The 25,818-nt window shown below is 39.1% G+C and overlaps 1 protein-coding gene across 7 annotated transcripts in view; it reads right to left on the bottom strand.

Moving 5' to 3' along the window:
- RASGEF1B (RasGEF domain family member 1B) overlaps nt 1-25,818 on the bottom strand; it is a 550,412-nt gene that overhangs the window by 340,261 nt on the left and 184,333 nt on the right. For all 7 annotated transcript variants that reach the window (XM_038582293.1, XM_038582294.1, XM_038582297.1 and 4 more), the window contains one exon: nt 14,882-14,935. In XM_038582293.1, the coding sequence (XP_038438221.1) occupies nt 14,882-14,935 (54 nt within the window). The remainder of the gene's footprint in view (nt 1-14,881; nt 14,936-25,818) is intronic.

Raw genomic sequence — 25,818 nt, 5'->3', positions numbered from 1 at the left:
TGAATAGCAAAGCAATGTTGAAGACAAGAACAAAGTTGGAGGCATCACAATTCCAGATTTCAAAATATACTACAAAGTTATAGTAATCAAGATAGTATGGTATTGGCACAAAAATAGACATATAGATCAATGGAAGAGACTAGAGAGACCAGGAATAAACACATGATTATATGGTCAATTACTGCAAAGGAGGCAAGAACATGCTATGGGAAAAAGAAAGTCTCTTCAACAAATGGTGGGGAGGAAACTGGTCAGCTACATGCAAAAGAATGAAACTGGACCACTTTCTTACACCATACACAAAAATAAACTCAAAATGGATTAAAGACCTAAATGTGAGACAAGAAACCATAAAAATCCTAGGACAGCATAGGCAATAACTTCTTTGACATTGACCATAGCAACTTTTTTTTTTTTAAGGTATATCTCCTGAGGCAAAGGAAACAAAAGCAAAATAAACTGTTGGGACTACATCAAAATAAAAAAATTCTACACAGTAAAGGAAATCATCAAAACTAAGAAACAACCTACAGAATGGGAAAAGATATTTGCAAATGACATATCCAATAAAGAGTTATTATTCAAAATATATAAAGAACTGATAAAACTCAACACTAAAAACAAAACAAAAACAAAACTGGGGTGCCTGTGTAGTTCAATCAGTAAGTATCTGACTTTGGCCCAGGTCATGATCTTGGAGTCCTGGGATTGAGCCCCATGTTGGGCTCTGTACCCAGCAGGAAGTCTGCTTGTCTCTCTCCCTTTCCCTCTGCCCCTCCCTCCTGCTTGAGTGCTTGCTGTCTCTCAAATAAATAAAATCTTTTTAAAAAAATAATCTGATTAAAATGGGCAGAAGACATGAACAAACATCTCTCCAAAGTAGACATACAAATGGCCAATAGACACATGGAAAGATGTTCAGTATCACTTATCAGGGAAATGTAAATCAAAACCACACAATGAGATATACCTCACACCTGGTCAGAATGGCTAAAATCAAAAACACATGAAACAAGTGTTGGTGAAGATGTGAAAAAACCTTCTTGCACTGTTGGTAAGAATGCAAACTGGTGCGGCCACTGTGGAAAACAGCATGGAAGTTCCTCAAAAAAATAAAAAAGAAACTACCTTATGATCCAGGAATCACATTACTGGGTATTCACCCAAAAAATACAAAACACTAATTGGAAAAGATACATGTATCCCTGTTTATTGCAGCATTATTTACAGTAGTTAAATTATGGAAGTAGCCCAAGCTTCCATCAATAGATGAATGGATAAAGAAGGTATGGTGTGTGTGTGTGTGTGTGTGTGTGTGTGTGTGTGTGTGTGTGTATGCAACTGAATACTACTCAGCCATAAAAAAGAAAGAAATCTTGCCATTTGCAACAACATGGGTAGATCTAGAGGGTATAATGCCAAGTGAAATAAGTCAGTCAAAGAAAGACAAATACCGTATGATTTCACTCATATGCAGAATTAAGAAACAAAACAAATGAACAAGGAAAAAATAGACAAACCAAAAAACAAAAAACTTGTTTTCCATAGTTAAGAGTTTAACTATAGAAAACAAACTGATGGTTACCAGAGGGGAAATGGATGGGGGATGGGTAAATAGGTAAAGTGGATTAAGAGTACACTTGTCATGAAGAGCACTAACTAATGTATAAAATTGTTGAGACACCAGATTATATACCTGAAACTAACACTGTATATTAATATAACTAATATAACACTGTATATTAACTACACTGGAACTGAAAGAGAAGAAAAGAGGAGTGACTTCAAAAGAAAATAGGGGCACCAGGTAGCTCAGTGGTTGAGCATCTGCCTTTGGCTCAGGTCATGATCCTGGGGTCCAGGGATTGAGTCCCACATCAGGCTCCCCCCAGGGAGCCTGCTTCTCCTTCTGTCTATGTCTCTGCCTCTTTCTCTGTGTCTCTCATGAATAAATAAATAAAATCTTAAAAAATAAAATCTTTTTTTGTTTTTGTTTTTTTGTTTTTTTGTTTTTTTTTTTACTTCACAGTTACAAATGGCAATAAAATTACATTAAGTTGAAGCCAAACTGATAGGTTTTCCTGACCAGGTCATGACTTTGCCTGGTATTCACTGATCCCACTAGAAATAGTTTGCGAACAAGAGCCAACTTTTATCTATTTATGTACTTGTTTGTTTGTTTGTTTATTATTTGTTGTTTTGAGTATATTAGACACAAATGTTACATTCACTTCAGGTACACAACATAGTGATTTAACTTTTAAAATGCTGAGGTGGCAAGCTTGGTTCTACAGATGTTGAGTGGGTGGTTCAATAAGTGATCTAGCTTCCTTTGTTTATGAATGGAGGACGAGATAAGAATCTACAGACACTCTGGCTTTCTCAATCCTTTAAATCCAGTCACTGCTAAAATGCACATAACAGAGATAGAGAGCTTTAGAAACGTAAACATGGATTTCCTCTAGCAACTAATTGGTGTCTGGAGGAACAAAAAGACCAACATTTTGGTGAATTAACCTTCACACTTTCCTACAACTAGGAGTCTTGAGAGCAAAGACTTTGAGCTATTCACCAGCTTGGAGAACTAGACTAACAGAGCATCCTAGCTGTCCAGATTAGGATTCTAAGATCTCCTATTTATGAAACTGAGTAGGGACCATCTTGAGCACATATGTTAATGTACTAAGACATGGGACCTGTGTTTGGATAAAAGAGAAGGCAGAAAATTTGGTGCAACAGTGTTCAGGAGAAAGGAAAATATTGGCAAGGAGGGGGTGAATGAGCATAGTGGAGGGGATGCCATGGCATGTACCTTTCCTCCTGGATTGAGGAACAGGTCCTGTGCCTCAGTGGGGAGTGTGGTAAGATCTGAAGTTGAAGACACAGTGTTCATGAAAGACTTTGTGGAATGCTGAGAACAAGCAGTGCCTCTCTGAGGCTTAAGGGCCCAACCACTTTGCAGACCTGTAGAGAGGGGCGTTCTCCAGTTTTATCACTGAAGAAAAGCAGCGCCCTGCAGGTTATGGAGCACAGCTACACAGCAATAGTGCCCGTCTGTCCACCAGGCTGCCGGGTAAGCGACGTCTCCAGGGAAAGCTGACAGCCAAAGCAAAGACAAGCTTCCCTCAGGTGACAAGTTAGCAGACCTCCATTAGGAAACCTGAGAAATCCATATGAAAAACTCTTAGGAACTTCCAAAAACACATGGTGAGAGAAATGCGGCCAAGAATTAAGTTGTCTATGTCAGTAGGTGGGTGCTAAGAACAGGCAAGATAGAGTATTCAGTGTTGGTGTCTACGCTCACAGTTGATGAGGGCATTTTCTGTAATGCCACCTTCGCTTGTGGCCAAAGAGGATATTAGTAAAAGAACAGCCTCTCAGAGGCAGAGGCAGAGGCCTGGGAAGGTATCCCCTAGAAAGAGAAGCAAGCCCACTCCAGGTAAGGGGCCACACAGATGTCAGGATTACGCAACCAGCAGCTGCCGTGAGTCTGTTTCCCCTTTCTAGTGGTAGGAAGCCATGTGGTTATCGCCCTTCTGTCTTACCACTGTCCGTTGTGTGTGTGTGGATGGGGAAATAATTTGTCATGGAGTGGGGGAACAGATCCGTGTCTTGATCAAGAGAAACTAGTTTCAGAAATGATGTAGACTCTGACGAGATTTGAGTTTGATGTCCTTACCGGACAGTAACTCCCTGAGGTAGGTGCTTTTATTATCTTCATTTTAAAAATGAAGAAATGCTACCCCCAAATCCATTCATACTGAAATGTTCTCTGTGCAGGTGGGGTGTTTCTCCTTCTAGTCAAGGTTAATTTCTGCACTTGTGCTCTGACTCCTGTGGCCAGCACCCTTTCTTTTCCATCTCCAAGACATTCCTGAGCCAACTGATTTCTCTTTTCTCAACATCTTCAAACTCTCGGAATCCTTTTGTGTCTGTTGTTTTGTTTGACTTCTAAGAAAGTACTGTTCCCCAAATTTCTCCTTTCACCTGGTTTCTCACCTTGTGCTTCTCAATCTGTCTAAGACTTTATATTTATTCTCAAGGCTTTAATAGCTGTATCCTCATTTGGTCACTCCCACATCTAAATCTGAAGTAATATTATACTTTGCTGAGGCACTCAGTAACATAATATTTTAAATTTGCATTTATGTTTTTATATTTTCTAGTTTGAAAACAAAGCTCAGGTTAACTTTGGATTTCAGTCTTTCTTATAATAGTAATATACTGCATAAAATGCTTTTCTGGCTGTCTTTGATCACAGTGTGGAAGCTTGTTATTGGCTTTCACTCACTAGACCTTTCTAAACTACTAAAGTACAAATGATGTCTCCAAAAAAAAAAAAAAAAAAAAGAGCAAAGTGTGGCACAGAGAGGCTTAGTAACTTGATGCACATCACAGAATTAATGAATGCTGGAGGCAGCATTTTATTTGGGCAGTTTGGCTCTAGAGTCATTAATTACTTATATATAACTAGAAATTATATTACCTGATGCTATAAATATTCTACACATTACATAGCCTATGTTTACCAATAGATAAATAATAACTCCATTTGATTTGTAAAAGTACATAATCACATTCTTCTAGAGGACCAAAAGATTTTTTAAAAACTTTTGAGAACCTGGAAGAGCATTGAAGAAATGGTCACACAAAGCATTTCCCCTCTTATGGTTAATGCTAAAAACAAAGGAAGAAAGCCAGATGCTCTAGCTGGAGCAGGACTGGAAGCTCCACAGTCAGTGGTCCTCATTATGATCCTATGATTTGTACCACAGCACATCTCTGCTAGGAAAGGTGAGCAGAGAGCTCTGTCCCTCAGGATATCTCTGTCCTTTATAAGTAAACTGAAGAGAGTTTTCCAAAGGGCATCCCTGTAGCAACTTGAGCAGAAGGTGCTTCACGGCAGCACAAGGGCACACAAAACATTTGCAACCCTGCAGGATGCTTCCTCTGAGACACCTGGCAGCACTGCTTCTAACAACTGAGATTTCAAGACCTTTAAGAGATAACAGAGGGATGTCTCTCAAAATGCTGGATTACCTTGATGATGCCAGACCAGCCTCAAAACCTCTTCCTGCCTGAATAACCTTGGGATTTCCAGGTTTCCATTATGCAAGATAACAGACTCTGATTCAGCCACAGTGCAACCTTCCATTCAACACCTTCTGCTTACTCCAGATGCTGGCTTTTGTGGCTCTCCAAACAGAAACTGAAAATAACACTTTCATTTTTGTCTCTGTCCCACCTCTAGGACTGCATGAGGGGAAAAACTTTGCCAGAATCCTCTCTCTGAAGAACACCAAGAGGAAAAACAGGCCTCAGGAGGAAGACACAGCACCTGTCTTTCCCATGGAGACAGGTTGACACTTGAGGCAGGCTTCTGGGAGGGCAGCAAGTCACCGGAAGCGGCCCTCCACAGTTCTTTGCACAGGCATCCATGTTCAGGTGCTTTTGCAGCAAGCTGCCAGATCAAGGCACTAATTAATTAAAAAGCTCTTCTTGCCAGGGATATTGGCCATTTGACATCTCAGTTGGAGATTGGAGCTCATGAAGGAGCTTTGAAAGAACAGCTCTGCTGTTACCACGTTTGATCTCCCCAGTGGGAAAACCCAAGTGCCCAGAGTTGCAATAATCATGTTAAGTGCCAGTTTCCTTTGCCAAAAAAACAGTACACTCTTTTCTTTATCCTTCCCTCGGGGAAAACTCCCACTGAGTCATATACTGGGTTCTCTGCTTATCTTGCAATTCCACACCGGCCGCATCATATTTTTGTTTTCAACATATATAGGCAGTTCCACAAGCCTGCACAGTCTGTGGTTTTAAAGATCATTAAATTTAGGCTCAAACCCAGAAGCAGGACATAGCACATGATCTCCTGTAACAATACTTAAAATGCTAGCAACATTGGAGAGTTATCCCACTAATTTCCATGGGGCAGGCAAGTCTTTGAGAAGACCATCCTTCAGCCTCTGATTTAAAACCTAGATAGTCCTGGCCACCAAGCCGATAGAACCCAGAGGTGCATTTAGATGTTGTCCTGGTAAGAGAAGAATAGGAGAGGGAGTCGACCAGTAACCAGGGAAGGTTATTCACAACATTTTCTCTGCTACCAAAGCATATAGAACTTAACCTGTTGTGATTTATCCTAGTATTGCCCACTCCCTAAACTATCAATTCATTCATGAGAGGGATTCTTTTGTCTTTTACCCTCTAAGTAATCACGGGAGACTTTCAATATGTATTACAATAGTAAATTAATTGGGTCTAGGTGAATCCAAATCACCCTCTCAGTCTGGGCCTAAAGATTTGAATAAATTTTATGTGTCCGTGGGCAGCAGGATGGGGAAAAGGACACAACTTATAACTTGTTACCTGATATATTAGGTCAAGAAAAGAAAAAAGGAAGGAGGGAGGGAGGGAGGGAGGGAGGGAGGGAGGGAGGGAAGGAAGGAAGGAAGGAAGGAAGGAAGGAAGGAAGGAAGGAAGGAAGGAAGGAAGGAAGGAAGGAAGGAAGGAAGGAAGGAAGGAAGGAAGGAAGGAAGGAAGGAAGGAAGGAAGGAAGGAAGGAAAGAAGGAGAGAATAGAGAAAGCTAAATAGAGAAATGAAGAAAATGAAAAGAAGAATCAAGAAAAAAGAAAAAGAAATTTCTGAAAGTTACTGAGATGCCCAGGCTAGAAATTATGGTTGCAAAAATGCCTGGTGTTAGGTTATAGCTGTAAAAAAAAGAAGCAAATATAGGTTAATGGGTAAAAGGTACATATATATTAACATTTAGAAAAGGCAATGTATATACATTTATTTGAGGGACAGGAATGTTTTATATTTTATTCTGTACCTCCAAGCAAGTGATAAGGTATATCTACCTCCCTGTAAAGATTCTAGGTGTTGGCATAGGAAAACATACAAAAATAAGTTCTCCCCCTCCATTTCTTTTCCACTTTGAGCCTTCTGTTGGAGGCTTTTGGTGGAATGACACTATGCCAAGTTTATGAATTAACAAACATTATTAAATGTCTGCTATAGGCTCAAAATTGTATCAGGTGCTGGAGGTACAGAAAAGTATATTCACTGTACTATTAGGAAGGTTTTATGTTTCATTTATTAAAAAATGCTTTGCTCTTACAGAGCTGAAACACAAAACAATATTGAACTTGAGTGCATTCTCATTAAGAATTAGAATTACTAAGAATTAGAGACCCACACAAGGGTATTTCTCCAATGCAATTACAGCTTACATTTTTGCAAATGTGCATTGTAGTCCAAGTCTATTGTACTTTCCTTGGTGTTGTTGTCCCTTTAGAGCAAAAAGATAAAGTGAGACTCAAAGTGCCAAGGTTCAAATTATTCTCTACAAGCACAGGGATGGAATAATGAACATCTCTTACTGAGACACTGCTCTAAGAATTTGACATGGAACCATCTATTCAATCCTTAACAACAGTTATACAGGTTGATACTATACCTTGTCTCATTTTATACATGAAACAAGTGAGGCACAGAGAGGCTAAGTAACTTGGACAAAGTTGTAGAGCTGATGAGTGGTGGAGCTGGGACTCTAGTTACAGAAATTGGTCTCCAGTGCCTGTACTCTTAACCCCTGCACCATATTGCATCTCAGGAGATTGGGATTGGGAAAATGCAAGAATAAAAACCAAAACCAAACAATAGAGATGAAAGAAGAGCTCATGGCATCCAGAAACACCTATCTTATCCCAAATATTGCAAATGAGTGCTAAGAGCTCCTTCTTAGCTGGGAGAGTAAGGTAGGGGATGGCAGGGGGGGGGGCAAGGAAAGAAAAGGACTAAAGTGCTTCCCCTGTGTTCAAAGGGATACAATTGTCCTTCCCATAAATTAGTAGCCTGTATTGGCACATATGAAGAAAGGATAGAAATTTGCAAGCATACATACACCACCCTTTATCCAGCAGAGAGCACTACATCAAGTCAGCAAAAAATAGCACTCTGTCAAAAATGAACCTTCCTAGCGTCCAAAAAAAAAAACTATTTAAAAAGTAAACAGCATTCAAATTTATTTGAAATCATACCCTTCACTATGACTCCTCCAGTACATGGGACTCTGTCTTTCAAGGGGTGGGGAGGGAAGGAGAGAGGAATTTCTTCAATGCTAACAGAGTTGATCTGTTCTTTATGACCTTTCTCGGGGCATGGGAAGAAGCTACCATGACCTACCAGTCCAGAAATTCTGCCAAGAAGCTGAGAGTCATGGGACTCTGCCCAGCCAGCTTTGTGGAAGTCAGTGAACGCTGTGTAGACAGTAAGTCTTGATCTTTGAAAGAAGAAGCCAGATATAATATAGTTTCAAATGGCTGAGGAACCAAATGTGAGTAAATATCTTAACTGCTGATATTACTATCTTGGGCTTTGTTTACCCAGAGATCTATTTATCAACACTGATGAAAAACTTGAATTTTCCAATAGTCCATTACATTCTATATCCTTAACCATCTTTTCCTAAAGTAAGAGTGAAGGTAGTGAAGCATCATCTATGTCTATTAAAAATAAAAATACCACACAACAGGCTAAGAGATGATGTGGGCACATGTTCTGCACACTCACACATCATTGGTATTAGTGGAGGGGCCCAAGTCACAGCCAAGGTGGGTACAATAGGTAATACAGTCAACACAGCCACACATAATCCCATAAATTACTGCCACCAACAGATAGACTTCCTCTAGGTTTCCATAAATTCTAAAACCAATACTTTTTATACAATAAGGATACATTTCTTAAAGATCTTATTTTTAAAAGTTGCCATTGATGGGTGCCTGGCTGGCTCAGTTAGTTGAGCATCTGAATTTTGGTTTCCACTTAGGTCAAGATCCCATGGGTCCTGGGACCAAACCCTGTGTGGGGCTCCACACTCAATCTCCTTGAGATTCTTTACCTCTCCTCTCCCTCCCCCTCTATCTCTCTCTCTCTCAAATAAATAAATAAATCTTTAAAAAAGAAAAAAGCTCTCATTGATATGGGTTAAGATATCAGGAATCCAGGGAGAGAGAACAGAGGGACATATAGAGAGAGAAATGGAACCCCCCAACCCCCACCAAAAAAAGTTATAATAAACAATCAAAATGGTAGCTGAATTTTTTAAATAAATTCTCCAACCTGAGGAACTTATTTTTATGATAACAGAAAGGATTTTGCCTGGGATTCTAGGTTACCATATACAGATGAAAGTTACAACTGGATAAAGCAGGTCATTTTTTAAAATATTTTATTTATTTATTTATTTATTTATTTATTTATTTATTTATTTATTTGAGAGAGCAAGAAAGAGAGATCATGAGCAGGATGAGGAGCAAGGGGAGAAGCAGAACCTCCCCCCCTCCCCGCACTGAGCAGAGAGCCTGATGTGGGCTTGATCCCGGGACTCCTAGATCATGCATGACCTGAGCTAAAGGCAGATGCTTAATTGATTGAGCCATCCAGGCACCCCAAAGCAGGTCATTTTGATACCAAACTGGAAAACTCCTATTTTTCATTTTCAAGTAAATTGTGAAAGAGAAATTTCTAATGTTTAACTCATCCCTGGGATTTATTTTAGCCCTTATCCTTGCCCCATCCATCACTCTCACCTGCCCATCACCCCTAACCTATCTCTGACCTTTAGCTCAGGGGTGAGAGTCAGGGTCAGAGCCAAGACCCCTGAGAGGAGATGAGAATATATGTTTTGCCTATTACTTCAGATTAAAGTACTGGAAGTAGAGACGCCTGGGTGGCTCAATGGTTAAGCGCCTGCCTTCGGCCCAGGGTGTGACCCTGGAGACCCAGGATCGAGTCCCACGTCGGGCTTCCTGCATGGAGCCTGTTTCTCTCTCTGCCTGTGTCTCTGCCTCTCTCTGTGTGTCTCTCATGAATAAATAAATAAAATCTTTCTTTAAAAAAAGTACTGGAAGTTGAATAGTGCCGTGACAGAATGTCCCTACACAAAAATAGCTGAGTTGACATATCTGGGTCTGAATATCCTGCACTAAGAGATTTAAAATTATCAAGACACAAAGATATAAATAACAATGAGAATAAAACAGGTAGCAGGAGACATGGAACATGCTTGAGGACCATTCTCTGCTGCTCATCCTCAGTACACAAGTCCCCATGAGACTCTAGCACCTAGTAGAATACCAAGGGATGAGATTAAGATAATGGGAATGACTCGTTGAGTTATGCAGAGAAGTATGAGGTCTATTCCGAATAAAATTTGAATCTCTTAGATGCTTTTAAATAATATTTGACATGAACAGTTGTGTTTGTTGTTTGTTTTCTGGAAAGTAAATCTGGTAGTGCTTTGGAAAATGAACGAGGAAGAGAAGACTTGGTATAAGAAAATAGAAAGGGAGTTGTTGCAATCTTCCAAAGGAGAAATAAGAAGGGAAGGAAAAAGATAATGGAGAGATTCTAGGGGCATCTCAAAATGGAATTTACAGAATTTGATAGCTAGTTGGATGTGGGAAGTAAAGGAAAAAGTGAAATCAAGGATGACACTGATGTTTCTAGCTTGGAATGGTAAAGCCATTGACTGGAGTGGTGAATATAAGAGAAGAAAGTTCAGGATGGGAGAGAATATGTTTAAAATATTTACAATAAGACTTGATCTGTGGAAAAGACATCTAGTTATCACCAACACAGATCTAAGGCTCAGGAGAGATTTCATTACTTGAGACACAGATTTGAGAATAATTTTCTTAAAATAGACCCCATTTGAACAGGCAAGACTGCCCAGAAATTGTTGATTATGTGCATGGTACTATCTATGCAAAATATTGTAGGAGAATATTTGTAGGTTAAATAAATATTGTTGAAATAGTTGCATAGACTCAAAGCTGGTTAAATAATAATCCTACCTGCCCACCAAAAAGTTAAACAAACAAACGAAAAAAAGTAGTTAACTGACAAGAGTTGTTTAATGACATGGACCCATTCTGGCTCCATCCATACAAGTTCTATCCTTTTTTCCTTCTTCTAGCAAGATGTGTCCCTCCATATATCTAAGGTTAATGCTGTGCTTTGGTATCTCCTTGCCTCTCTATTGTCTTCTTTCTAGCATTTAAACACCCTGGCTCAAATCTATCGCATCTTAAGAGACCATCCCTCAACCCAATAGCTCCCCACCAACAACTCATTTCTTTCCTTCCTTTTGCAACATATTTATTTAAAGACTACTCTGTCATTTCTATTTCCTTCCTCACTCAATCTTAAACCCACTGTAAAGTAGCTTCTGCACCCATCACTTGGCTCTCACTAAAACCAACAATGACCTACAATATTAATAAACTCAGTGGATGCTTTTCAGTCCTGATTTCACTTAACCTCCCAGCAAAAGTTTTGATATAAGTGACTATCTCATTTTTAATGACTTCCTTTTATATTTATTTGATTTCTGTGAAAGTACATTCTTCTGATTTCTTCCAATATCTATGGCCCTATCTTTTCACTTTCCTTCACAAGAAATAGTGTTCTCCCAGGCCTTATATACCAATGGTCCTAAATTTTTATAAACAGTCTTCATTTCCACTCCACACATTCCCTGGGCAATCTCGTCCATTCCCACTCTGTGAACTGTTCTGTGAATATGTGCTTATTCCCCCTGTATTCATATTTCTATCCTAGAATGCTATCCTGAATTATAAATCAACATGCCCAGATGCCTGCTGGTCATCTTTGCTGGGAGAGCTAACAAACACCACAAATAGGACATGTATCAATCTGAACTCATCAACTTCCTCCCTGACCCTGTTATTTAAGAAAATGGCACTGTTATTCCGCCAGTTGCCCATGCCAGAAATCAAGGAATTATCCTTACTTATTTTCTCTACCATATATCCAGATTATTATCATATCCTGTTGACTTATCACTCAAATATCCCTCAATCTTCAATGCCATTATTCTGTCCTGGCCACTGCCATTTCTTGTCTAGATTATAGCTTTATATCTAGACTTCATGTCTGATATCTTGCTTCTTCTGCCCTACAGCAGCCAAATGATCTTAAAGTAAAAATCATATCAAGTCACCTATACCCAACCTCTCAAGTAAAAATTTCTTGTTGTTATCCTTACAATAAATCCAAATTCTGGTTTTACAAGCCCCTTTGTGATCAGGTTTGGTGTTTTGTTTTCTTTTGTTTTGTTTTGTTGTCTCACTGTTTATCATTCTCTATTTCCAGCTGTAATTTTCAGACATTCTGAACATTTTATAAACCTTTACCTCTCACCTCCAGGCTTTCACACTTGGTATTTCTCTGCCTCCACCTTGTCTTCATATAGCCAAATCCCATTCATTCTGTGGGTATCTGCGTGAAGGCCACTTCTTCAGGAAAGTTTCCCTGACCTCTTGGTGTATGCTCTTGTAGCCTCACAACTTAAAAAAAGAATCATATCATCCATCTCAATTTTACTTGTCCAATGACTACCCATATGTTCTATGAGGGAAAAGACCATATGTGACTTGTTCACCGTGATAGTCCAGCTCATGTCACAGAGCAGGTGTTCAGTGAGCACTTGGTAACTGTGCTGGATGAATCAAAGTGAGTCATAGAGACTAACTATGCTACTCTGTGCATGACAAGAACTGGGAGAGGTAGTAAACAAGTTGGATAACAGAACTGGGTTCATAAATTATCTTGATTGATAAAATTATAAAAATTAATAAAATAAATGTAATGGCCTATATTCATACTCAAAGACTTATTTATATAAATATAAAAGAAGGTTATTTTTAACAGCTATGAAAATGTCTTAAGAGCATGTGCAAGGACTTCAAACTCACATGGCCCACAGAGAGACATGGCTGATAAACAGAAAATGATGCTATCTTACACTGGATTAGTAGAATATTAGTGCTGCACTAAAGAAAGCCTACAGCTTGTTCTTTCATCATAGCCCTGGTCTTATGTTGTACCTGGCATACACCAAGTATGTAAACAAAGCTTTTAAATGAAGAGTGAAAAGTCTCAAAGTGCTTTTGCCAAACTGACCACATCTGAAGAATAATACATAATTTTTGACATTGGTAACAAAGAGTGTGCAAAAAAAAAAAAAAAGAATAACCTAGTCTTGAAAGTAATAATAATAATAATAATAATAATAATAATAATAATAATAATAATAATACCGTGGACAGCCCGGGTGGCTCAGAGGTTTAGCGTTGCCTTCAGCCTAGGGCCTGATCCTGGAGACTCGGGATCAAGTCCCATGTCAGGCTCTCTGCATGTAGCCTGCTTCTCCCTCTGCCTGTGTCTCTGCCTCTCTCTCTCTCTCTCTCTCTCTCTCTGTGTCTCTCATGAATAAATTTTTTTAAAAAATTAAATAATAATAATACTTAATATAGCATTGATTATGTATTCAGCACTGTTCTAAGCACTTTATATATATTAACTCATCATATTAAGTAGGAACAATTATTATCCCCATTCTACAGTGATAAAGTGAGGCACAGATAGCTTATGTAACTAAGCACAATCATATAAGTAGTAAGTGACAGGGCCAAGTTTTGAAACCAGATAGCCAGCAACCAGCAGCCCACACTTCTAGAAATCAATTTTAACAATATTCTACTAGAAATAAAGAAGGAAAATCATTAGCCCAGGAGTGAGCTGGGGAGAAGATCAGAAGAAAGCATGTTGACTGGCTTCACACTTTAAACATCAGACAGAAACCAAAAGGAAATAGATCCTGGCTCAGTAAAATGAAGAACTTTCTAATGCTTTGATTTGTCTCACTAGTGAATAGTCAGGGTCATTGGATTCCCTGTTAATAGAGTATCCAAGTAGAGGCTAGAAGTCCATCTGTACATGCTATCAATGGCAGTCCACTCTGGAAAAAGGTGAAACTAGAGAACCCCTGAAGTGCCTTCATTCTCTAGGATCTGCAATGATAAGAATACGACATGGACCTCAATCTCAGACAGCCCAGACCAAGACAAATACAGCAAAACTCAATCAAGATGGAGATTTAATAGGCAATAGAAAACTATCAAAATAATGAAATGGCTGGCATTCAGAACAGTGGGCCTTCACATCACCTTTGAAGATGAATATCTCAGCTATCTATTTCCATGTCAAGCAAATTTAGAAACGGAAGCAGCACAGCAAAAAAAATGTCATGGTATAAAACCCTAAGAAATGCCAAGTTACTAATATATGAGACATGGGTCAACTCTTTATGCACCTGGTTTTCTATATCAATAGATAGTGTCAAAGAATTTATTTGAGTTGTTCAGACTGTGAAATCACTTCTTTCCCCTCAAAAAGGAGAAGATCTGGTTAAACCTGAGATTAAAGAGGCGGATAAAAGTGCCCCCTGGACTGCGAAGGCCAGGAATTAGACACACTGCTACTGTTGTAGCAGGCAGTCCCCAGGCACGATCCATTACAGGGACGTCTTCCATCAGATGCTAGCGAGGCTAATCCTTTTGCACAGCATGACAGCTTCTCAAACTTGACTATGGTGAATCCAAACCAGATTTTTATGCTATATGATCAGGTTTCAAAATACAAAATCATTTTTATATTGTGTTGAATTTAGGTTTATTACATTTAAATTTGGAAACAAAGATATAGATGCCTGCAATGCAGCCTGTCCTGGACTGCCTTGATGCTCATCTTGCAGAATAAAATGTCAGATAATAGTAAGATAGAAATATATGCAACCAGAGCTACTGTATAACAAAATGCTGTCAAATGATAACAGAGTTTTCCACATCCTTAAAGAGAACCATTCAAATTTCCATCTCCGAAGAAAGAGAGCTACATGTCACCAGAACATTCTCATTGATCCTGTAGCTTTTCAACTGAATGTCATCAACTCTGAAGCCATTTAGTACTCTGACAGCAAGTTAGAAATTCTAGAGACTGACTTACCTTTTTGCAGTCAGATAAGGGCTTTTCGCTGGCCAATGTGCTGAAAATGGTGGTCTATAAAAGAGGAAAGTAGCAACACATTAGAATCATCAAAGTGTAATGATATTGACTCTGCACTGTTCATTTCTAATCCACGGTGGGCATCATTTCTTACGACTCCATTGATATCTCTGGATTTTAAAAACTGCCTGCCCTTCACTGCTTCCACTGCCACCCTACCCAAATTGGAACATTCATTATGGGCCAACAATGAGAGTGAGATAAGGACTCTTATTTATCATTATTTCACAAACAAGGTATCTGCAGCACAATTCAGTTAATTGTCAAAAATCACATACCTTGGAAAGAGGTGAGGAATCAAAGCCAAGTAGTCTGAAACTAGAACCCACCTTTTCAACCACACACAGTACTCTTTCTTTCTCTTCAAGAGACATGTGCAAAATGTCAAATACCAGGTCACTCAAGTGGAACTTATTATGAGCCTGAGTGAGTGAGGTGGAGTGTCTCCTCATTTAAGAGATTTGTGAATCTGAACAGCAGTACCAGATCTTATCATCTGATCTCTACTTTCTTTAGCACACTTGTTCTCCATGTGATCTGCTTTTTACATATTTTCGTATGTACTTTGCTAGCCTCATGAACCACTAAAAAGGCATTTTAGCATGCAAGGTCAGCTGGGATTTATACACAAGTTTGCTGCTTTTGGACTATCCTACGAAGAGTTAAATGAATCTATGGTCAACCACATAAATGGTGTTGAAATTTTTTCAGTAAACCTGTCTACTTTTTCTTTAATTACAAAATATATATTCTTAATGTGTCAATCTCCTTTTTGATCTATCCTTTTGGGGTAATCGATAATAATTGATCTGGGGTGCCTGAGTGGCTCAGTCAGTTAAGCATCCAACTCTTCATTTCGACTCAGGTCATGATCTCAGGGTCATGAGATGGAGCCTGGTGTTGGGCTCTCCGCTGGGCATGGAGACTGCTTAAGATTCTCTCTCTCCTCTCTCTGCTCCTACCCCCTGCTCTCACACGCATGTGCACGCACTCTCCCCTCCCAAAAAATCTGTGTTCATCTTTCCAAACTTTCTCAATGTTTACCCAGATACATATTACATTATATGTAATTACATGACATATATTAATTATCTGTATTATATTACATACGCACATATAGAAATTTCTTTCTTTCTTGAGATTATATCATCCTACTTAAGAATATAGTATAGCTTTCCAGGTCAGTTCATATAGATTGGCTCGTTCTTCTAATAGCCACATGACAATGCATACATGCCAATATCTCATGCATGTATGCTTTCCTTTATTGATGGGCACTTGGTAGCTTCCAGGTTTTGGTTCTTTTGTTACTGCTTTTTGTTTGTCTACTTCTGTTTGGTATTACAAACTATGCTGCAGTAAACATTCATTATATATGCAATGCATATACATGCAATGCATATATATGCAATGCATAATATATATTGTGTGTGTACATACATATATACATATTTATAGTAATAATTTTATTTTGGTTGAATAGGGTCAAAACCACAAAAGAAATGAAAAATAAATAAAGACTTTTGTATGGCTTAAAGACGTAACATACACAAACATTCTCACCCTCTCTCCTCGCATAACATAAAAATATCTATCACCTCACCTAGGATTTTGCTTTGTTTTAGGATAAGCATTAGAGATAGTTAAAAATCGGAGCCAGCATATATTATGATCCAAAGTAATAATGCAGCATTAAAAGACAGAAAACACAGATATGGATATACATTTTTAAAAGCATACTTAATGAAAAAAATAAGTTCAAGGTTTAGATTGGTATGATCTTGAAATATGGTTTGCTGTCAGTTTTTGTGTTTTTATTTTGTTTGTGAAGGAAGATATAAGTTATCTAGAAAGTTTTAATTAAAAGTAGAAAAGGGGGGTGTCTGGGTCACTCAGCTGGTTGGGCAACCACCTTTGTCTCGGGTCATGAACCCGGGGTCCTGGGATCAAGCCCCACATAGGACTCCCTGCTCAGCTGGGATCCTGCCTCTCCCTCTGCCTCTACCCATGCTTGTGTACTCTCTCTCTCTCTCTAAAACAAGTAAATAAATAAATAAATATTTTTAAAAAGATAGAAAAGGGATGGGGCACCTGGATGGCTCAGATGGTTAAGTGTCTGCCTTTGGCTCAGGCCATGATCTCAGAGTCCTGGCACGGAGTCCTGAGTCAGGCTTCCTGCTCATCGAAGAGTCTGCTTCTTCCTCTGCCCCTCCCCACCCCTAGCTTGTGCACTTTCTCTCCCCTCTCTCAAATGAATAAATAAAATTTCTTTTTTAAAAAAGTAGAAAAGGGAAAGAAGGGAGAAATCTTAAGTAGTGGAAGAAAAGAGGAAAAGCAAAAGTCAAAAAAGAAGGGCAAGAAGAAAAGTTCACAAAAACAAACCTAACAGTTACTAGGAAAAAGAAAAAAAAATAGTTCTCATAAAAGAAACAGCCATCTTTGCTCAAAGAAAATGAGGGCATGTGACCCATTCATCTTAACATAATCAAACCCACTGACCTAATTTCAACCCTGACAAATAGCAGCCCATGTTAACAGGAATGGATATAGTCCAGAAGTTCCATGTCATCTTATCCTTTGCTGTTGCCAGGTATATCTACTATTGAATTTTAAGTAAGTTTAAGATACACCACCAGGAAAAGTAAATTAAGGAACATGTGATATTAGTGCCCTAGCCTCAGGGGAAATGATCTTCTATATTAAACAATACCATTCAACCTTCGAAAATAGTCTCAGGTGACCTGAAAAACATGTTTGGAGGAGATAGGTGAGATAAATGGGCTTCACTAAAAAAAAATGAATACAAGTAGCTCTAAATGTTACATTTATAGAAAGGAACCACTTGAGCTAAAGGACAAATGTACAGTGAAATCTCAGTACCTGGAATGAGTATGAAAGAGGTATGGGATGGGTCAATGAGAGTTTGTATCTTTAATTTGGCCATTTTCTAAGGGGATTTTACTTATACGCTCTGTTGGTCTCATTTCGTTCCCTTCAAAAGACTTGAACTGGCATTCCAGTTTCCTAATTACAGCTATTGTAAATGACTTTGGGTGGGCTTTCTAAACCTTCCAATAACATGTTCACTTTAATTACTGGAAATGAAAGGCTCAAAACATGGTGACTTATCCACACTGTGACCTTCTTGACTATTGCATCAATATTTTTGTACTAAAGAGGAAACCCCTAACAAGTCTCCTCCACCAAAGTTTGCATGATGCTGCATTTGTCAAAGGAGTGCAAGCACAATGGTGCACAGTGACTTTTTAGAGCACTGATTTCTAATCCTGTTGGCAAAGTGACCAGCATGGGGTGAACAGTCTTATACATAGAAGGTGTAGCACCTTGCCAAATGGATCTAGAAAGGTGAGGTCCTACTGTTGTTCATTTATATACTGATACCTGAAATTTCACTTACTAGAGCTCTGTTTTTCACATCAGGCTTTGAATCATCATAGACAAACCCTCGAGGGATACTAGGATATAAGAGTCAGTGTAAAGAGGGCAATTGAAAATGTCATGTATTGTAACTGTTGGTCTGTTACAACTTAGAAGGAATGAGTTTATCAGATCTTTTTCTACAAGCAGATTTTTTGCTTTGGATTTTTTAAGTTTTCTGAAAATTTCAAAAACAGATTTTGATGAGAGAGAAATGAAGACTTACACAAAAAGGACGTTGGACACTCATGGTAATGGGAAAGCTCTAAAAACATAGGTCACATCAGGCTCCCTAAAAAGCAGACTGTGAGATGGAGGTTAGCATACAGGAGGTTTATTAGGGGCTGCTCTCAGTAACTCCACTTGTGAAAGGAGAGGGAAGGGCCCAGGACCAAGCACAGGAAGAAGTTGGGCCCTGGTACAAATCACAAAGGTCTCAGTCCACCAAACGGGAAGCGCTGAACTAGGATCGACTTGTACCCTGCTGGGGTGGAGCTCAGAGCTGCCCTGGAAAGGCATGACCCTGGGCAAGATGACTATTTTCAGCCAGGGGCAATTTCCTGAGAGGGCTGTCAGCTGAGAGTAGTCAGCCAGCCGCTCTCCTAGCAACAGGGACATCTGTGTGGAGCACTGCTGCGTCCACTACAATATACTTTACTTTGACACAATTTGTTGAGGGCAGATACTGGTTATGACTGACTTATTCTAGTTGAACATGATCTCTTATTAGAACTTTGAGTTTGTTGATCTTTTATGATAGAATTGCTAGACAAATAAATGGGCCACTTGCTCAGGAGTCTAAGGTGCTTGGTTCTAATGTCCCTTCTTTACAGACCTCTTGTGAGCTTCAGATGGATGGATGGCCATACGGTCTTGAATTCCTCATTAGGAAATTAGGAAACCCATATTCATGTCCTTTTAGGTCTTGAGAACCTGGCTAATTTGAAGAAAATAGGCCTGATCTTATCAGGCACATCATTTAGAAATCAATGAGCATACTGCCTACTTCTTCCCTCCATCCTCTGAGGAAAGAACATTTGACTGAATAACATGGTCAGCTCTCAATTACCTACAGAGCTTGGAGAGCATTTTACAGGTATCCACAAAAGCATAACTTATAAAATGTCTCTACATCTGATTTTGAGAGATACTAAATAATGGTCTATTTAGAAGACTGGGGTAGTTAAACACATCTTCCTTAAATTAACATTAATGATCATATACAGAAATATTCCAAGTGGCCAGAAAGGCAAAAGCAACCCAGAAGGAAGAATGACTTGGGATGAAACACTGACACTGATGAGGCCTTGATCTGGTAACCCAAATGGAGGATCAGCAAGACTGATGGCTCATCCAGTCTGAAATACAGAAACAGACTCCGCTGGGCAGCTGCTTACTCCATTCTCACTGGTTGGAGTGGTTTGCAAACTTAGCACTGAAAAGAGACTCCATATGTTCAACACTCCTTTTTAAGAGAGAGTTTACCTCTGAGAGTTATTACAATGTTGTCTCAGTCCCACTAAATTAGGTTTAGAAAAAGAAACAGAAACAGGCTCTAACTCTCTGAGCTAGTTTCTTCCATGTAATGTCTACAACTAAGATTTATATTTTAAAAACAGCAAATATATGACACTTGATTAAAATGGAACAAAGTCAGGTGCAAGAGAATTGTTAAAGTACTGGATTATAAAAACTGAGGAATTCAGAAACTGAATCTCTGAGATAGATGATGTTACAAAATTTTATTTCAAGTATCAGTTGTTCCTTTACGTGTGTATGTGTGTGTGTTTCATGCTCAGCCAAACACCACCAAATAGGCCAGCTAGTTTTGATAAATGGTTAAATACAGTAGAAAGCTAAGTACCATTTAAAGGAATAACGCCTGCATAAGGCATCTCCATTTGATACCTGCCATTTTTACTGCACAGACACATTGAATGACTTCTTACTCATTGGTAGATGTCAGAACTAGACCTACTCGTATTACTAACAATTTGGAAGTCATTTACACATGAATCGATGGGTCCCAAAAGTGCACACTACTTGGATGCTTTCTTAGACATTACCGTCGGCCAATTTTAGGATTTCTAGACAAAGTATAAATTTCCATTTGGTCTTCATGGTTTAGCAAACTAGTATTGATACATGCACACTGCAAATAGTGGCATCCCTCCAGGCAAAATGTGGCATTCATATTTTTTAAGTGCATGATTATAAAACACAACCAGCTAAAGGAAAAAAATTATACCCCTGAATAAATGATAAAATTACAGTGTTTTCTTGTAGTCCATGAATACTGAAAATTTCAATTAACCAAGTGAAAAGCCATTGAATGTGCCAGCAGGATTTATATCCCAGACTAATGACCATCATCTGCATCCTATTTAGCTAATGAAGGTTTGGAACACTTGTGGATAATTAAGGGAAAGCTGATGGGAGGAAATTCAAACCATGGAAAGATCAAATCTATTTATGTCTGCATTTAAAACTAAACATATCTAATAGTTCACTCAATCAAGGCATAATGTCTGTTCATTTGGGATAAGATAGATGCTCTTAAGTTAAACAGGCAGGTTTGCTCCCAAACACGAAATTCACTGCTCATTCATTCATTCATTCAATACTTACTAAATACCTTCCATGTGCCTCTACCCTTGTGGATCAACACAATAGCACCATGATTTCCCTAATGTTTTCCCCACCATTTTCTGCCCTCCAGCTTAATTAAGTTTATAGCTCTGGTTTTCACTTTACCCACGTAACTACCGACCACCTGTCTGTCGTGACAGCCATGGCAGAGCTACAATCCTTGAACATGATGGGAAAATACAGGGTGTACAACAGAGCACTTGGCTTTTTCTGACACCTGGCAGAGCCCCCTCAGGGATGGGGTTCAGGCTCATTAATAGGGGAGTGTTCAAGTGGGAAAGACTAAAGACTGTTTGAGGAAAGACAACACCTGATATTCAGGAGTAGCAAAAATAGGAATCAAGCTCAGCGCAGTTCTATTGAATTTCATTAAATAGTTTATAGCCATTTCATTCAACTGTTATTGAATGTGAGAGGAAGTACCTTAAAACGCTCACTGGATCCCTGCCATAATCTGACAAATTTGTGTTTAACAAAAGTGATGCTTCCAGAACCCATAGATCCTAGGATCTATGTCAATGCTGAAAATGGGACACCTAGCTGATAGGTATGTTGTAGGGTCAACGAATGATGGCAACTCAATCAAGTGCACACATTTGTGTTTTTTCAGAATCCCTTCCATGTCTGAAAGGAAAGTTGGATTTTTAAAAGTCAGAGCTTACACATAGCCAGTTAGGTATAACTTTGTCTAAGCCAGGGGGTCTCAAACATTAGTGGCACGAAAATCACCTGGAGGTCTTGTTAAACTAGTTGCTGGGCCCCACCTCCCAGAGGTTCTGATGTAGGAAGTATGGAGTAGGGCCCAACAATTTGCATTTCTAACACATTCTAAGGTTGATGATCCAGGTCTGGGAACCATCCCTCAAGAATCAGTGGTTGGCTATACCCAAAGGAAGTAAACAACAGTGATAACTATGCTTTTTACCATCTCACGAGAAAGGAAGAAGTGTCTTTGAATTTCCATAAGTATTAGTGACAATTAGTGACGATATTAATTGCTTCTGATATTTACATAATACTTCCAATCTCAAAAGCCTCTTAACATACATTGTTTCACTTCAACTTCCAAACAAAACTATAAGGTAGTGTTATTAATCTCATTGTAGGACACCAAGAAATAAAAAGGTTAAGTGACTTGCCCAAGTTTTCTTAACTAGTAAGTTGTCAAACCAAGACTCAGGTCACTGGCCCCTGGAAGTATTTCTAGGGTAGAATTGTGCTATGAGAACTGTACTCTAGGATCATCAGAGCTCAAGAAATTCATTTAAAAACTAACAAAGTGAGGTTTCTCTAGTCTGATGATATCAATGTCAAGGTTTCTTTACTAACAAACACCAATTTTTTCTTATTCAGCATCATTTATAAAAGCTAATGAGCCTTTGCATTAATAGTGAATTATATAAAAGAGATTAGGGGATCCCTGGGTGGCTCAGCGGTTTAGTGCCTGCCTTCGGCTCAGGGCATGATCCCAGGATCCTGGGATCCAGTCCCACATCAGGCTCCCTGCATGGAGCCTGCTTCTCCCTCTGCCTGTGTCTCTGCACCTCTCTCTCTCCCTCTCTCTGTGTCTCTCATGAATAAATAAATAAAATCTTTTTAAAAAATAAAAGAGATTACATAAAAGAGAATCATATAAAAGAAATTTTCTTAAAGCTCCCTTAAAAGGGCTAGGTGGAACAGAAACTGAGAAATGTATATATAAAGTCCAAATGCAAAGATAAGATTGGCAGCAACTACGAACTTGAGAAAGATAATACCATTGGGAGAAGAGGTATTATTTTTTAGTACCAGTTCCTCCTTCTTCTAGGGAATGGATCTTTGATGTTTCCACCAGATTAGCATCTTTGGGGCAGATAACCAGTAGGAAGCTCTGAATGTGCAGAGAGCAGAAGGAATTCCATGGTTTGCAAATAGCACAGAGCACAACAACAAGCACAGAGTAAAACAATGGGACGACCCGAGGCTGCTGTCCACAAATAGCCCCAGCCAGAACCACCATGAACAGGACAGACTCCCTCCCTTAGCTGCATCCCCACACCCCTGACCCTAGCCAGGAGGATCCTATGAGATGGTACACTTTGAGGCAAGGGGAGGAGAAGCTGTCAGAACACATTTCTTGCACTTCATGACAGTATTTGAATGTGGCCAATTAGTGCCAGGAGGAGAGAGCAGAGCAACAAAGAGCCTCAATGAAGACCAACAAAATACAACATATTGAGACAAACAACATCCACTGAGTGGTATTGAGCTTCATCTCACAAAGCTGCAGACCAGGCTTCCCTAAAGCTATCAATTTAATATAACAAGGCTAGACGTCCCTACTCAGGGTCATCTCATTGTTCTTCCCAGAGCAGAATATCCTAATCTGACCTACTAGATGCTAAAAGGAACAAATAAGAGGAGCAGAATATTTCTGTACATTTTGACTTTAAAAGAATAGTAAGGAAACTCAACACTAAAATTCTATGTCTTTTAGTATCTATAATTTTTGAGTCAGTAACTGTGACACTTTAAATACCTGGAGTACATCAGTTATTTTGAAAGATTATTACTCAATATTTGGGAACTTAGATCCTTAAGATCCCTCCAAATCTTGATCTCTACTGTCCCTTATACAAATCCCTTGAGAGGACTTGATCCACATTGCACTGTAAGCTCATGGAGGCCAGAGGCCCACTCTTTATCATCTTTGCATCCTATACTTTAAGTACAGTAATGAGCGTAAGAATAAGGACACAGTAGGGACTTCATAAATGATTGCTGAATGTATAGTGAATAAGGCGAGGGAGGCAAGAGGAAGGAAAAAGTGGGGAAGGAGGAAAAAAGGGATTGAGGCAGGGAGAGAAGGAAGAGTAATGCTAATGTGGGGACAATACATCATAGTGAGAAAAGTGTTACGAGTTGAATTGTGTCCCCCAAAAAGAGATGCTGATGTCCTGACCCCTCGTACCTATAAATGTGACCTTATTTGGAAATAGGGCCTTTACAGATGATCCAGTTAAGATGAAGCTATTAGGGTGAGTTTGGACACAAACAAGCACAGAGGGACGATGAGGTAAAGACAGTCAAATGGAGACAGAGATTAGATGGATGCAGATGCAAACAGGAACACCAAGGATTGTTGGTCACCACCCAAAGCTAGGTAGAGGCAAGGAAGGATTCTACCCAGAGTCTTAGAGAGAACACGGCCCTGCTGATCCTTGATTTTGAACTTCTAGCCTCTAGAACTGTGACACAATAAAATTCCATTGTTTTAAGCCACCCAGTTTATGCTTTTTGCAGTAGCCCTAGCAATCTAATGCTATAGTATGTACCAGGATCTCTATTTACTAATCAATTATAACAGTGATTGACAAGCCTTTCCTAGAGCGGGGCAGATAGTAAACATGTTAGAGTCCGTGAGCCATAAGGCCTCTGTCACAACTCAACTGTATCACTGCAGTATGAAGGAAGTCACAGAAAATACATAAATGAATATGTATGGCTGTGTTCCAACACAACTTTATTTTATAGACACTGAAATTTGAATTACATATAATTTTCATGTGTCATGAAAGACTATTCTTTTGCCTTTTTTTTTCAAATATTTAAAAATGTGAAAACCACTCTTAGCTTGCAGTTATTCAAAAACAGACAGTGGGCCAGATTTGTCCTGCAAACTATATTTTGTTTGTCTTTGGGCAGAGATCTACCTGACTCTAGTCCTGATTCCACTAATTACTATTTTCATAACCAAGTGGTTTCCATCTTCGAGAGAACATAAGGAGGCACCTGGATGGCTCATAGGTTAAGCAACTGACTCTTGATTTTGGCTCAGGTCCTGATCTCATGGGTCTGAGATCAAGCCCAGTGTCAGGCTCTGTGCTCAGCAGGAGTCTACTTGGATATTCTCTCCCTCTGCCCTTTCCCCCACTCACTCTTGCATGCTCTCTCTCTCTCTAGTAAATAAATAAATCTTTTTTTGAAAAAAAAATAAAAGTAATTTTTTTAATTAAAAAAATTTTTTAAAAGAACAAAATAGACTTCTCTCTACGCACATAGAAGGTTATGGTGAGGATGAGATGAAAATCATATACTTCAAAATACTTTGTTTACATAATAGCATTGATATTTGGATATATTTACTCTGTCTTACTCTTCAGAAATAAATATTAACATTAAGGTCAGGGTGATGATCAACTGACTGAGTCATGGAGACAGGGCAGGGTTGACACAAAGGTATAAGCCCCTTCAATTACCCACATCTTCAGATATATCAGGGAAATGGACAAGGAGATGCATACCACACACAAATCTGTGAGCAGATGGACTTTCTGAGGTAAACAGCAAGTCCAAGGCAAATGTTCATCATTTTTGGTCATATTTGCCCCTGGGCTATGGCTGAACCAAGAATTTCTTCTTCTAGGGAATGTTCTGGACTAGGACAGCTTGCTGCTGAAAGGCTGTACTGTAACTCAGTTCCCCAGATGATCACTCTAAACAAACATTCATCATCCACTAAAGCTCCTCTGACCATCTTGAGCCCATTTCTATAGTGCCAACAGCTGACAAAGCCATAAATATTACCCTCCGTGCAGAATCATCTTCACACTCACCACCATAAGGAATTGGAACATTGCCACTGTGCTCTGCAGGGACTGGACTTGAGCTGACAGCTCCAGATTTTCAGGTCTGGCACAAGGTAAAGCCAAAGAGAGCACCAAGGAACAAAGAAAATAGTTCACAGGAGGAAATACCACTTTCCTCACAGTTCACAGGGCTGCAGACTTCCCTGGAACTGAATAATGCCC

This window comes from Canis lupus, chromosome 32, assembly GCF_011100685.1.
Source record: "Canis lupus familiaris isolate Mischka breed German Shepherd chromosome 32, alternate assembly UU_Cfam_GSD_1.0, whole genome shotgun sequence".
Taxonomy (NCBI): domain Eukaryota; kingdom Metazoa; phylum Chordata; class Mammalia; order Carnivora; family Canidae; genus Canis; species Canis lupus.
Note: the sequence above shows the minus strand (reverse complement) of the source record. Positions and strands in the feature narration are given on the sequence as shown.